The 16,118-nt window shown below is 28.7% G+C and overlaps 2 protein-coding genes across 2 annotated transcripts; one reads left to right on the forward strand and one right to left on the reverse strand.

Moving 5' to 3' along the window:
• The first annotated feature begins 423 nt into the window (after positions 1-423).
• On the forward strand, positions 424-3,632 carry LOC127250227 (MYB-like transcription factor ODO1). The gene is made up of 2 exons (XM_051273388.1): positions 424-780; positions 3,020-3,632. Exons 1-2 carry the CDS (start codon positions 518-520, stop codon positions 3,555-3,557), a joined length of 801 nt encoding a protein of 266 aa, XP_051129345.1. The 5' UTR covers positions 424-517; the 3' UTR covers positions 3,558-3,632.
• Positions 3,633-10,134: 6,502 nt separating this feature from the next.
• Positions 10,135-14,533, reverse strand: LOC127250544 (FAM10 family protein At4g22670). The gene is made up of 11 exons (XM_051273875.1): positions 14,210-14,533; positions 14,017-14,059; positions 13,616-13,780; positions 13,442-13,529; positions 13,290-13,370; positions 13,091-13,155; positions 12,641-12,781; positions 12,381-12,497; positions 12,003-12,287; positions 11,676-11,733; positions 10,135-10,459 (listed from the first exon to the last, which is right to left on the reverse strand). The coding sequence occupies exons 1-11, from the start codon at positions 14,317-14,319 to the stop codon at positions 10,362-10,364; spliced, it is 1,251 nt and encodes a 416-aa protein (XP_051129832.1). The 5' UTR covers positions 14,320-14,533; the 3' UTR covers positions 10,135-10,361.
• Between the last annotated feature and the right edge of the window lie 1,585 nt (positions 14,534-16,118).

The raw sequence follows: 16,118 nt of genomic DNA on the forward strand, positions 1-16,118 counted from the left end.
GTATAATATTTAATATTCAAATATCAACGCAAAAAAACAATTATAGGGTGTGTTTACTTGTGAAATTTAGTTTTTGATTATAATATTCTTAACCTTTTTTTTTTTCCCTAAAAATATCAAATCAACATTCATCTTTTATTTATTTTATTATACTATAATTTAATTTTACATTCAAAATATCACATCAATACATATTTATATCATGTTAAACAACTATTTCAATTCAAAGTTTTACTATTTAAAAAACCAAAATTCAAAATCAAAATCATATAAGTAAACGGAAGTAACATTATTTTTTAATTTTCGTATCCCGACATAATTGTAGCATAAATAAAAAAAACAGTGTTAACTTCAAACATGGTTTTGCTAGTTTATATAGAAAGGGAAAGAGGACTTTTGAGCTACTTCTACCTTCATCCTATCCTCCATATATACCCCTATACAAACACACATATACATACATATATATATATCTAGAGAGAGAGAGGAGAGAGAGAGATTAGCTTAGATCAGATCAATGGGGAGGCAGCCTTGTTGTGACAAATTGGGAGTGAAGAAGGGGCCATGGACAAGTGAGGAAGACAAGAAGCTCATCAACTTTATCCTCACCAATGGTCAGTGTTGCTGGCGAGCCGTCCCGAAGCTCGCTGGCCTCCGCCGCTGCGGCAAAAGTTGCCGCCTCCGGTGGACCAACTATCTTCGACCCGACTTGAAGCGCGGCCTTCTAACCCTAGCCGAGGAGCAGCTCGTCATCGATCTCCACGAGCGTCTCGGCAACAAGTATGTATATATATATATATATTCAGTGACGGAACCAACAGTAAAAGTTCGAAGGGGGATAAAAATATCGATAAAATTTTTTTCTTTTTTTTTTAATTCATAGTACATCTGGTCAAAAAAAAGGAGGAAAATTTAAATGTTTTTATGAATTTTAAATTATAAAATTAAAAAAATAAATAGAAGGAACAAATTACTAAAAATATATATATATAATTTTATTTTTTTTTGCACTAAAAAAATAGATATATTTTGGGGGTTGGGGTCAACTTCCCTAGCCCCACGTAGATCCGCCCGTGTATATATTTACATGTTGTGATGGAATCATAATTTTATTAATTAAAGGAAAACTATTTTTTAAAATTTCATAATGATACTATCTATTTAATAATATCGAGATACTTTTATTTTTCCAAATGATGGCATTTTGAATTTTACAACAATAATTATATATATTGTAATATTCTTTTTATATTATTTAAAATCCATAATTAATATAGTTGTTTCTCATTAGAAAAAAAAAATCACTTTTAGTGTCATCGCTAGAATTTCTTATTATTTTGATTATCTAAGTAAAGTTTATATAAAGATAATTTTATATTTAATCAATAGTCGCTAAAAAGACGTTAAAATTTGATATGTAGTTATAAGTTTATATTAGTTCCAACAATATCATATCAATATATATGAAACTAAACAATATCATATCAATATATATGAAACTAAAATATGTATATTAAATAATAATAGTAATAACAATGATTTACAATACTCAAATTTTAAATCTTTTGCTATTATTGAATTTTATATATCTTTAAAAAAATCATTTCTTTTATTTACACATTTTTTCTTTTCTCCCCTTCTATATAAATACAATTTATAAAATACAAAAATTATTAAAATGATATCACTCAAAATTAAATATAGCAAAACTATTGTAAGGAGGGAGTATCATAAGGTATCACAATTAGCAAGATTTTTTGTATTTTGTATTTTGTATTTTTATTTAATGTGTAGAGTAGGTAGGTTGGGGTTTTCTATCACAATTAGGGTTTATATATATATAATTTTATGAAGTTTTGAAGATACAAATTATAGAACTATCAAATTATTTAGCTATATGCAATGGGTTTGCTTGTTTGAATTTGAAACTATTTTTTATTATGATTATTTAATATTTTAAATAAAAATATATAATCATTTCTCATAAAAAAAAATCACATTAAAATATTCTTTGAATCAAAACACAAATTAAAGAAGAAGAAGAAGAAGATCAAATTCAAACACAAAGCAAAAAGAAAAAAATTGCAACAGAAACATCTTTAATGAATAATTTTTCTACACAAAATTATTTAAGTTTGCTATTATTGAGAATAAAATAATTTCAATTCAAAATGGAAGAAGAATAACTAAACTATATATTGCTTTTCACATTTTAGATCACAATCTATTTTGGAATACCATGATCATTTCATTTCATTTCATATATATATATATATATATATCTTATATATCCCAATTGATTGGAAGAATTTGAATAGTAGGCATTGTAAATAACTCGATTAAATTTATTAGTTTCGATTGTGTACACAACTTTAATATTTCAAATCAAAATCAATACTAGTAATTTGATACAATTTTCAATAAAAATACGGAATATTATTTTTTCACAAAAAAATTGCATTAAAATATTATTTAAACAATTATCAATTTCAAATTAATTTTAAACCACACCCAAATAAACTAAAAATGTTTCAAGTTTTCGAAGTTAGTAATAAATTTCAAATCTATTCACATTAAAATTTTAATTACTCTTTCAATATGTATATATATATATTTTTTTCAAATATTTCATATAATTAACTAAATAGGGAGTTTAAATTAATACAAAGTATTTCAAATTCGAAATAATTAAAATTCATTGAAAATCAATTTCTTCTTCTTCTTCACCACTAATATAATATCCATTAAAGAGTTCATCTTTTAATTGAAGCTTCTGTGCTCAATAATTCATATCACTCAGTCAACCCTATAGCTCATTCTTCATGGCATTTAAGAATTATTTTTCAATAATGTTTGATTCCAATATTCTAATTGAATCAACAACTCAATTATTGATCTAATTATATATTTCATGTTTTTGTCTTTTTTAAAGTTACACATGATAATCACCATTTATTTTTAATAACATTATTGTTTTCTTAAATATATATATATATGTAATGTGTGTGTATATATATAGGTGGTCTAAAATCGCTGCAAGATTGCCGGGAAGAACAGACAACGAGATCAAGAATCACTGGAACACTCACATAAAAAAGAAGCTCATAAAAATGGGGATCGATCCAATCACCCACAAACCCCTTCACAAGGAAGAACCCGAAAATGCAAAGTCTCACACATCCGAAAACTTCCCCGAATCGATTAAATCCGGGCCGGGAGAAACACAAAACCCTAATACTAACAATGCCAACCAAGAGGAAAATTCTCGTGCCCTAGCCGATCAAAATAGCTCCTCCGAAGAACTCGCGGGCAATAATCTCTACGAAAATGACCCTTTGATAAGCTGCCTTTTCCACGACGATGCCCAGGATAATCAAATCCAGGTGCCATGGGAATTTCCAACCACAAATTTCACCGATTTCGACGCCTTTTGGGATGAGAATTGTGCGTGGTTGCTCGATTATCAAGACTTGTCGATTCATGATTTTGGCTTCGAAAGCTCCTCAAAGGTCGAAACGAGTGTCTTAACACCCTTGAACATGGAAAACAACTTATGAGTTCCCGAGAAATCGAATGAAAAAAAAAACGGGGAAAAAAAAAAAGATCGAATAAAAACCCTAATGAAGAAAAGACATATATATACATTATATATGTACATAGAAATGATTAGTTTCGCGACATGGTACGAAGTAGCATGCCCCGAGCAACTCGAATTTGTACGTAGAATTATTATTCGAAGTTTTATGTATTTTTCGCGATGCGACGGTCTCGAAGAGTTACTCTTATTTGTGAAGCTTCATAAGGCAAAAAATGGGCAATATATATATACAAATTATATATACATATGTGAATGTAAAGATTAAATATATGTATGTATTTGTTCATGTTGATGTATTTCTTATATATATATATATGTGAATGTAAATATTAAATAAAGCAATAGTAAATTTAATTTCTTTGGTAACATATTTTTACTTAAAGATAGAAATATGGTTATGGATGGAGACTTGAGACCAACTTATGCTTAATAAAAATGCACACAAAAAGAAGCTTGTCATTGAGCTATTTGAATTGCATAATTGTGTGTTGAAATTTGTTTCAAGTAATCAAGAGTTTCTTAGAATGGAAGAAAATTTGGTTATGTTTTCCTTTCCAACTCTATAATATATAATAAAATAATACTCTATCCGTTCCAATTTAAAGTACTCCCTCCGTCCACCGCCTATCTATCCGTTTACTTTTTGCACGGAGATTTAAGTATATTAGTATTATATTGATATGTGGTACAATTGATATACATGAAAACTATTATACCCCTTAACATTTATGATATTAAGTGGTGTTATTTGATAACATTTGTGTAATATTATAGAAAAAGTGGGGTAATTTTATATTTTAGTAGAAGATACATTTACTAAAAAAAGAAATTGATATATTTGCGATGGACAGACTAAAATGACAAAATAGATAGATTGGCGGTGGACGGAGGAAGTATAACTTTTACTATTTTTGTATCCCACTCCAAAATATTTTTTTCTTATCTAAAAATATAATAATAATAATTATACACTATATCGAAATACTTTTAATGTTTACTTAAATTATAAATATATCATTATACATACAATTACTTTACATATAAAATATTATTATTTTTTTTAATTTAATTTACTATAAAACTTCAAAAACTCCTTGAATTTGGGCTTGGGGAGGATATTTTTATTAAAAATTAGGTTTAAATCTTGATTGAATTAATGTAATATTTTATAAAAATTATGTACTTCTATAGAACATTGCAAGGATTGTATAATAAAAAAATTGAAAAAATAATTCAAAGAGAAGGAGCATCGATATTTGTGGTGTATTCTTTTTGTAAAAATACTCCACATATGGTTTTTAAAAAATAATATATTGTATACATTCATTATTTTTATATTATATACACGATTTTTTATATTTTTCATTTAAAAAAATTCCTTTAGTTTATTTGCTTTGCAATAGATCTCAGTTTTTTTTACTTTGCAATTTTTACAGTTGACAATAAAATATTTCATCCGTCTCACCTATCGTGTTCATATTTTCATTTTTGTCCGTCTTACATCTCATTACAATTTTATTTTTTGAAAAATAATTATACATCTTAATTTTATTTTTTATTTTATTTTTAATTTTAATTAAATTAATTTATTATTTTAATCATAATCTATAATTATTGATAGTATATGATAATTATTTTTACTAATATATTTTTAATTATTTATTAATTATATTTATTTTAAATTTTCGTATTTATTGTGACTCGAACACGCTAGGTGAAAATAAAAGAGTAATATTTTTTTTCTTAAAATATTACTTCAAAATATCATTTAAATTAACTCAAACTCGGATGCAAAGAAAACACAAGTCATGTTTTCTATATATGTTTTTATTTCACTATTCAATCTTTCTATTCTTAAAATATTACAGCTAATATATATAATTACTTTTATTTTTTGTTCAATATTTTAAATTTTGTTTAAATATTGTATAATTATTTTAATTTTCTGTTCAATTGTTTTAACTTGGTTTAAAAATATTGCATCTAATATTTACTATTTTTTTAAACTTAAAAATAAAAACAAAATACAAATTTGTTTCTTTTTTATTTCAAATAAAAAAAATTATTATTTAACCATAAAGTTTTCAATAAAAATATATTATTTTTTAAAAAAATATTATATTAAAATATTATTATTTAAATAAAAAGTCAGATCTAACGTTTTTATTTCAAATAAGTTTCAAACTAGCTACAATCAAACCATAGCCAACAAACCTTGTATTCTATTACAAGTTTAAACATACACTATCATCCTATTACAAGAGGATTACATACTAAAAACCCTTTTTTTCATCTAGAAAACCAAATTAGGTAACTAGTTTTTATTCAGATTATACATCAAAAAATTGTTTATTACTTATAAAATTGAAAATTGAAAAAAAAAATTTGGTTGTGGTTTGAAATCAAGTGTTGATTTGAGTTTTTGTTTAAATATATTTCGATATGGTATTTTTTTTCTATTTTTTTTTTCAATGTCCCTTAACAAACTATTTTTTTTCTATTTTTGTCTATCCTATAATAAGATATCTATTTTTAGTAACTATAGTATCTACTAACATTACAAATACTTTTACAACTTATAATATATTACACAAATGTCATTACTTTTATATCACATAATACTAATAAAATTATTTTAGTCATTTATGCTTTATTTTTAGTGTATATCAATATACTACTAATATACCTTAAACTCTGTGCAAAAAGCAAACAAATATAGTAAAATTTAGTTTATGAGCGCGGAAGACCATACATGGAAGTGAACGAAGTGACGGCTGGCGTGGAAAGCGAGCGGCGGCCAGCGGAAAGTGAGTGCGCGAGCGCGAAAAGCAATGGCGGCTGGCGCAGAATTTGAGTGGCGGCTGTGCAGAATTTGAGCGACGGCTGGCGCGGAAAGCGAGTGTCGACTGCACGGAATCCATAAGTGGCGGCTGCATCTGTGCAACAATTACTGCACCATTTATTGCTCGGGCACTCTCCCACCTTCCTTAATTAAATTTCTACACTAATTTTTAGCCAATTTTTTTTTGCTATTTTGTGTATTTTTTTATTCTAGATCTTTTTAAAAAATAGGTAGGTAGTAGTTATTTTTAGTGGTAATTAGTAGCTAGTTTTAGAGCTAGTTATTTATAGACGGTTGTAATCGCGGATCTTCTAGAAGTTTTTTTCCCCTATAAATATCTCCTCTAATTGTATAATATACACTCATATAAACACACATATACATATACATAACCATACACTCCATTTTTCTTTTTTTTTTTTTTTTTTTTTTTTCTCTCATATTTTTATCTAGTTTAATAATACAAGATTTTCAGTTTTGTGTCGCGAGTAAACTGATTTTCTCTTTTTTTTTTTTTTTCAATTCTAGCATATTATTTTAGCCGGTAAAGTAAAATTCCTATCACACTTCTCCGCCTCACCTTCACCCAAAAATTTCATGTCCAATTTGAATTGTTCAAGTTAGATTTCGACAAGATTGCGGAAGGGCGATAGAAGAATCGACTATTTCAGCCCTATTTCGCGTCATATATAGATTTCGGGTAGTTCAACATAGCTAAGTACGCGGGAGCCTTGTTGACCTGTTTCGTTGCTGTTCTGAATTCGATTCCGATTAAAGAGAGGTTTCAGAGGGATAGAGCCACTAGCAAAACGGTTGAAAAAATAATTCATGGGGCATAGCCGGTGGTCTATTGGGTCACTGTAATTTCTAGTGACAGTGGAGTTTTTTGCTTATAATGTTCTCCGTTGGGCGTCGCTAAAGCCTCGTTGTAAATCCCCTAAGGTTCCAACTAATTCGAGAATCGACTTAAGCGAGCAAATGCGATCACGCTCATTCCTCCGAGCCGCCCCGCAATTATACATATATTTTTCTTTATCACGCCATCGTCATCCCACTCATTTTATCCATGAAAATCTAGTTATTAAGGAACGCAAAAGTCAGACACAAACGTCTCGCTTCATCCTTTTTAAGATACGTATATTTTATCGTTTTTTAGTTAAATTTAATTTCTGCAATTTATCTTTTCAGTTTCTTCGATTGCATTAACCTATTGCACTTTTTTTCTAATTAAATATAGGATATTCGCATATTCCATGATTTCGACCCGGACACTCACCGGTTAAATTTTTCTATTTTTGACGAAGTTTTTGGAGTTACTAATACATACGACACTATTTTCATTTTATACCTGTATCATTTTTTTTTTAATCTTAAAAAGATATTTTTCATCCCTGTGTGTTTATTTGTGTGACTTTGATTTTAAATTTTAGTTTTGAATAGTAAAATTTTGAATTAAAATGTTATTTGATGTGATATAAATATATATTGATATAATATTTTGAATGAAAAAATAAATTTAAGTGTAATATAATAAATTAAAAATAGGTATTTGAAATAATAAAATCATCATGAAAATCTACAATAAACAAATGGCATGTGTTTATTTGAAATTTTGAATTTTAAAATTTGATTAGTTGTTTAATAGAATATAAATATAGATTGAAGTGATGTTTTATTTGTAAAATTATTTTAATATAATATAAAAATTAAAAATTTATATATTTAGTTTAATAGAAAAAAAATGTAAAATCTTTGGAAAAAAAATCACAAACAAATACAGCCAATTAAATGAAATAAATTTCAAAGGTAGAGGACATAGCCTAATTAAAAGACATAAAAACACATTATATTAATGTGAATCCATCGAAGAATAATGTAGCCATTGTAATAATTTAGTGTACATGAGATGTAGACATTTCTTCGACTTGAAATTTGTGATATAATTCAATGGTTTAATTTAATTAGTTAGCTCGATTAGGAATTTTTCATTTTATTTTATCTAATTTATGAAAAGGATTGTTAAGAGCCGTATAATTCTTTGAAATTAATTACATGTTATCCACGGCAATGATAATATCATTTTTTTTTTATGTTATCCACGGCAATGATAATATCATTTTTTTTTTTTTTACGGTAGAGTATGATGCAGACAACACTTTAAATATTGACAGATAATACATAAAAAAAAAAAAAAAGTAAACAATACAAAATTTGTACTAATATAACATAAATACAAAATATAAACCATACGTAATAATAGTTTACATATATATATATATCACATGTATATAAGATTGTTCTAAACTTTTTCTTAATTTTTTATGGAACACTACTAGCAAAACTATGAAAAATTGAATTAAGTTTTGAACAATGTCAGATGTGACTAAAGCTTTTTATTCGAAAGGCTCTTCTTATTTGGATGGCCTAAGGGAAAATGCCCTTTTTTAAAATAAACGCATGTAGCTCAGAGGATTAGAACCTAATGAAGATTACAGATTTGGTCAAGAGGAAGAAAAAAAGAATTATTCTCAACTTTTGATTCTTTCTACAGTTCGATCTTAATTCAAAATTTTGAATACGCAAATATTTATTGATATAATATAAAAAATATTTTAAATATTGAAAAATAAAATTGAGTATTTTCAAATGCAAAAATTTGTAATGAAAGTGTACTGTTGCCATTCTTCAGAGATTTTCTCATCAAAATATATAGATGTTTAAACTATTTAACTATTCTTCTTTCTTTAATGGCCTAAAATGTTTTATTTTGATTTCAAACCAAAATATACTATTCAATATGTACAATTTTTAATTAATATATATATACAAAGAAATAAAATCAAAATATATATAAATCTGCAACCACTATTAATTCGGATAAATTCCTAATTGTAAATTAAACCAACAAAATAAGTCAAAAGTCTTAGCGTGTTCTTTTAACTTGTGTTCTTTTTAACTTTTTTTATTCGGTAAGTTCCATAACTACGTATCCGTTTATTTTTTGCACAAAATTTTAGAAATATTAATTTTATGTAATATATTGTAAGTTGTAAAGATATTTGTAATATTAGGTAGACAGTACAATTATAAAACAGATTAAAATAGAAAAATGAATAATTTGTTACAAAATAGAGGGAGTAATATATTATACACCTTTATTATTTTTATATTATATACATAAATCTCTATACACCTTTATTGTTTTCATATTATATACATAAAACTCTATACTTAACATAATAAAATATTTTTCAAACTATTTTACAATATCTATTCTTGAATACGGTCTGAGTAAAAACCCGACAACAAACTAAACCAGCAAAATAAATTACCTAGACAAACCCTTTCAGAGACTTTAAACACCTTGCCGTCACAAATTCATTCCTCACGCCATTCCACTAAAAACATTATTTTTTTCTTATTTTCTTTATAACATGAAAACCGACGGCCTAATATTTCTGGTGTGTTCTAAGTAAACTCCCGGCCAACCATAATAGTCTTGCAAACTAAATCCGCCAAGACAGGTGACATTAGGCAAATTCACCCCTCACGCTACTAGACCAGAAACTATTGTTACATGTATGTGCAGTTGATATTATTTTCCAAAAACTTTCAATGTTTTCAGTTCAAATTCTTGCATACTCCTTAAACACTACATGCCCTAAGTTATACCAAAGAAGAACATCTCAAAACCTAAGTTAAGCATCGCATCATTTTATTAAAATTTAATGTAGATCAGCAAATTAGTTTAAGAAGTCAAGACAATCGGCAAAATACCCGTCCCAGATCACAGCTGCACAAAACAAGCACACAGAGGCAACTGAGGTTCTCTGCACACACGCAGCGCACCAAATCACAAAGACACCAGACATAAATACAAAGAGGAAAATGAGACAAACCAGCCGGAATTTTTCTCTTTTTTCACTGCGGACCAGAAAATTTGTTCATCATTTTCCCAATAATTGGAGCGACCTTTGGGTTTGCTTGATGCTTGGCTAGGTTAGCAGGATTTTTCATTACTGCAAAATAAAGAATAAAATCAGAGATAGAGAAAGTGTAGTCTTGATAATGCACAATGTCTAGAAATAAAACACTGTCGACTTTAAATAAAGTTCATAAAGCAACGAGTCGAATAGAAAAATTAAATAATGAATGGCGATCTCAAGCACAGGGAGCTCGAAAAGTATCTATGTACTCACGTCCACATACATCTATAACCTGAAAACAACCCCTGTGTTCATATAGAATTATATTCTCATTAATTAAATAATATAATATATTAAGTAATTATACCAAGGAAATTATAACATAAACATTTTTGCAGGGACAATCCAAAAAAATATGTGCGGGTAGCATAAATCAATAGCTTTAGAAACATTTTAAATGGTTTTAGTTAGATACTGATGTATGAGTCACCATGCACTGTTTACGTATATTTTCAAATCACTTTTGACACTATTCAAAAATGATATCTTTTTCAAAAATCTTGGTCGTCAAATACCTATTTTTTTATTTATTATATTACATAAAAAATTTAAGTTACACAACATCAAATCCAACATCTATTTATATCACTTTCATATTTCTATATTTTTATTAACTTTTTACTATTCTCAAAACTCTCCAGAACACCAACAAATCATATATAAATACAAAAATAGGTGAAATGATGTCACATCAGCAATAACACCTACAAATTGAAGGAGCAATTGTATCACTGTTTCAAACTCAGGCCATTAAGAATATGCATCACATCCCATGAGCTTAAATTGCATTATCGGTTGCAAAATTGAACTTAAAATCTAAGGATCTATTTGCTATAACAAAGGAACTCTCAAACTGCCAAGCATTGATCAATCCATGTTGGTTCGTATGTTCAAATGTATATAGGTACCAAATGCGGAAAATGGACGGAATAAAATTTTGAAATGGGCAAATATAACAAAGGGGACACATGATATAGAACATTTGATGTCCAAGTTTTCACTCACTTATCATTTACGAACTCCCCGCTGTTGCATGCTATTATCCTCCAATGACAAATAGTATACATATGAAATGCATTACGAAGAGGCTCATAATTAAAACTCGCATTGTCATGACTCATGCCATATTGTAGTGAATGCATTGAAGAGCAAAAGCAGAAAGACATAAAAAGAAGTAACCCGAAAAAGTAAGCAAATAAACACGATCTTGCTTTTTTGGGTCAACATAGAAATACAAGCGTAGACGTACCATCTTGGAGTGCAGCCATCACTTCAGGATCTTTAAATGCTGCCATTAATTCGGGATCCTGAAAGAATCAAATACAGGGACCAATTGTATGATTTGGGAATATTTAAATTAAGTACGACAGCTCCCATAGAAATAACATGATAAATCATTCAAAGGCACTCTCTTGTTTACTACACCATCAGAGAACCGTGTAGAAGTCATCATGAAAGGCATGTCACCATTAAAATTCATCAAAAGTCAAAAACAAATAATCATATAGAACTAGTCTTTACTTTATCAGGATAATATACATAAATATATATATATATAGATGCAATGAATACTTACATTCAAGATTTTGCTATAGTCAACATTTCCCGGCATACCACCAGGCATGGCCCCAGGAAAGCCTCCGGGCATGCCACCAGGCATTCCTCCAGGCATACCACCAGGCATACCTCCAGGAAAGCCTCCGGGCATTCCTCCAGGCATACCACCAGGCATACCTCCAGGAAAGCCTCCAGGCATACCTGGAAATCCTCCAGGCATCCCACCAGGGAATCCACCAGGCATGCCTCCTGGTCTTGCACTCGACGATGACTGCTCTTCTTTCTTAGCTTTCTCATATGCAGCCTTTTAAAAAGCAAAATGGAAAGTTGGATTTTGTGGAAGACAATATAAAAGTCATAATAAAAGCAATGTCATTGTACTAAAGAAATGATTTGCCTGAGCTGCAGCTCGACGACGCTGTCTCTCACGTTCAGACTTCTTATCTGCTCTCTCTTTCCGCAGCCTGTCATATTTCCTGCGATGCTCCTCAATTTTATGGGCATTCGGCTCAACCTATTACCAAGTTTAAAGCACATTTATTGAAATAGTGCAGTTGTCAGCAAAATAGGAATAGCCGTTACTGTCATGCTAATATCCAAATTTGATTGGAAAAGTATAAATTGTGCGAACACGACAAAAAGGAGTAAGAAACTAACCTTCTTAAGGACAGCATTAATTTCCTCATCAAAGTCTAGCTTTGAAGCCACATGAAGATCCTTAGCTGCCTCTTCCCATTGCCCAAGCATTGCTCGTGCTATGCCTCGTGATTTATACCCTTTGGCAGAATCAGGGTTAATCTGTAAATAATTTATATTTATGTTATTAAACCTCCGTGATACATCATGGTTCGGAATGAAGCATTTAATAGAATCTGATTACTGAAACAGGTGACTATGAGCTAAGAAACATGAAAGGCTCTCTTTTTTATTTATTTATTTTGTCCGATAGCACATGTGGACCAATTGAAACTATGAAAAACATTATTTTGGAGAAACTGAGGTATTCCAATCATGGGGGATCAATATCAAGAACAACAAAATCATACTTTTAACATAAAAATACAAGATAACGACACAATAAGAAACATGGCAGGGAAAATAGGCAACCTCCAAAGCTGCAGTGGCATCACGAATGGCAGCATTCGGTTTTTTCATTTTGATATACACACTAGCTGAAACAAATCAAATACACAAACAAGTTAGCCAGGTAAGAATTCCACTAGTACAAAAAAAATAAATAAAATCCATGATCAAATATAATGAAAAATGTCAAAAAACACACAAAATGAAACACTGCAACAGTTACCTCGGGTTCCATACATAATTGCAGATGTTGGGTTGAGCATAATAGCCTTAGTGAGATGCTCAATTGCCTCGTCAAGCTTACCTGATAAACACAAATCGATTTTACTTTAGTCAGATTAAAGAATGTACATAAATAAGAATGTGCGGCAGTACCATCAGAAATTGCCTCCATAGCCTGCATTTTCGCCTCCTGAGAAGCATCCCGATCTGCTTCACTTACCTCGAGCGACGGGTTCCCCATCTGAAAATACCATTTTCAAACACTTAATTTTCTACCATACCAAAAAAAGAAAAAAGTATTATTGAAAATTTTGCATCCTTAAAAACCTTTTGGGGAGGTTCATTATCAGGCTCCACAACATCACTCTCATCAAGTTCAATGTCGGACTCGACTATTTCAGGTTCTTCTTCTTCTTCTTCTTCTTCTTCGTGAGGTGGATTAGTGCCCCCTTCAACATCATCCATTTCATCGTCAGATGCTACATGAGATTTCTGCAGTCCATCAATTTAGCAAACTTCATCAGTATTTCTCATAGAACAGAAAATCACTCAAGAATCAAGATTTAGCTTTTCGAACAGTCATTTGAGAGAGTCACATTTATGAATTCTTTTTTCAATCTCAACATTCAAACCCTAAAATTCGAGCAGCATCTTACTGACAGTATGGAAATGAAAACGAAGATCAACGATAAATTCACCATCGAATCCAAATGAAATCCAACACATACCGCTTTATAATCCCCACCAGGTGATGGAATCTTTCCTCCAAGGCTGAAATAATATTCGAAAAACAAAAATTAAACAGAAATGCCAAGCCAAGCCACGAGTAAAAAACCTAAACTCGGCGATTCATCAACAAACGCCGAAGCAGCAAATACACGGTAACAGTAGAGGCACAAAAATTAGGGATTTATTTTATACCTCTCAATGTAATCCCGGAAGAACGATAGCGAGGGATCGGAGAGAATCGAAGGATTCGATTGGCAGAGGTCGATGAATTGCTTCAGTTGATTCACCTTTGATGCGTCCATTGCAAATCCTTGCCGATCAAGCAGTCCCTGGTGTAGGTGTAGCTTGCAATTGAGTTCTACTGGGTTGAAACGCAGCAGAAGAAAATTGAGGGGCGTAAGGAGGGAAGATGTGAAGACAGTGTAGTGGAGAGGAGAGGTTTAAGGTGGAATGGCGATGGAGAAGGGGTTGCTTCTAGTAGCTTCTTCCTCGTCGGTTTAGGTTTCGGATAATCTTATGACTTTCACTTTACTATTACTATTATTAGCCTATTAGGGGCTGCTTGGTTTGCGGCTGATTTAGGTTTTTCTGAAGTAAAAATGGAAATAACTTCATTATTTTTTTTGTTTATTTGAATTAGACAAATAAAATTTGAGAAATAATTATTTTTTTATTTTTTTATTCTTTTTATTTTTTATTTAAAATAAAAATAAATGATATTGCAGTATATTTTTTTTTTATAAAAAAAAAATATTTTTTTATATTATTTAATTTTTATAATTTTTTTAAAATTTTATTATTTTAATTTTACAAAAATCAAATTTAATTTATTGTTAAAGTATTTAATTTTTATAATTTTTTAAAAAATTGTATTAAAATATAATTTTAAAAAATATAGTATATAATTTATAATTTTTTTAAAAAAAAATACCAAAAATATTTTTCATCAATTCTCATTCGTATAGCTAGCTGCAATTTCTTTATATTTTTTAATTAAATTATACTCAATTTCATTCTCTTTTGGGAAATTTGGATTTGGGTTTGGTTTTTATTTGAATATTGAGATGAGTTTAATTTTGATGTCTTTTTTTTTTGTGTTTAGGTTTGGTTGAAGTTTGGAGAGTTTTGATATGTATTGATTTGATTGTTATGAATAAAATAATATAAATGTGTATTAATTTATATAGTTTAATTATAAATTTATATTATATATATCTCTAAATTTTTATTTATTTGTATTATAAAAAATTTATTCTATATAAAATGACATATATTATATATATTTTATTAAATTATAATTTTTTTATATTTATAATTTAAAAACAACTAAAAAAAAGATTTCCGTCAAACTCCTCCAGTCCAGTTGCACAGTAATTCAGCCCCGATGTCTCATATTACACGTCAATTCGCCTAGTGTGACTTGTCTATTAGACCTAATTTGCACAAAAACTATAAAAATAAGGATTAATAAATTATTTATTTATTTATTTTATTCAAAAAATTATTTAAAATATTTTACGTTTCTTAATTGTATTAAATTTGCTTAATTTAGTTCTTTAGAACCAAATATCAGTTTTGGACAATAAGGTGTTTCGTGCAAACTTTAATTAACACACAATGGGGTTTTAGACAATAAATAAAACACATGGTGTTTTGTATATTTTTACTAAAACACATAAGAGTATTATATAATTTACAATTTTGAATTGTAATAGTTGTATGATGTGCTATAAATTAAACAGGTGTTGATGGGATGTTTTGAATTTAAAATTAATTTTTAGAATAATATAAAAAATGAAAAATAGATGTTTGATGTGATATTTTGGATGGAAAATTTTGAATGAATAGTGAATTTTGGACAAAATCCCTCAAACAAACACACTTGCGTGAAACCACATTGTGTTGATGTAAAGTTAACACAAAAAAATATTTTCGTGCAAAACCTCTTTTCATTCAAAACTAATATTTGGTTGTAAATATGAACATGCATGTTTAAAAAAATATTTTTTTTTAATAAAATAAATAAATAATTAATTAATCATTAGTTTTATAGATTTTTTAGAGACAAATTGTCATGTGATTTTTACAAAAACTATAAAAG

The sequence above is a fragment of the Andrographis paniculata genome, unplaced genomic scaffold (genome assembly GCF_009805555.1).
Source record: "Andrographis paniculata isolate CXL003 unplaced genomic scaffold, ASM980555v1 Contig37END, whole genome shotgun sequence".
NCBI lineage: Eukaryota > Viridiplantae > Streptophyta > Magnoliopsida > Lamiales > Acanthaceae > Andrographis > Andrographis paniculata.

Bases quoted from the DNA above. Each gene is read 5' to 3' on its own strand.
- LOC127250544 (XM_051273875.1), bottom strand. From the start codon at position 14,319: ATGGACGCATCAAAGGTGAATCAACTGAAGCAATTCATCGACCTCTGC. The intron at 13,371-13,441 runs GTACTGCCGCAC...TGTGTTTATCAG, and splicing joins TATGGAGGCAATTTCTGATG to GTAAGCTTGACGAGGCAATT. The intron at 12,288-12,380 runs GCAAATCATTTC...GCTTTTTAAAAG, and splicing joins GTCGTCGAGCTGCAGCTCAG to GCTGCATATGAGAAAGCTAA.
- LOC127250227 (XM_051273388.1), top strand. From the start codon at position 518: ATGGGGAGGCAGCCTTGTTGTGACAAATTGGGAGTGAAGAAGGGGCCA. The intron at 781-3,019 runs GTATGTATATAT...GTATATATATAG, and splicing joins CACGAGCGTCTCGGCAACAA to GTGGTCTAAAATCGCTGCAA.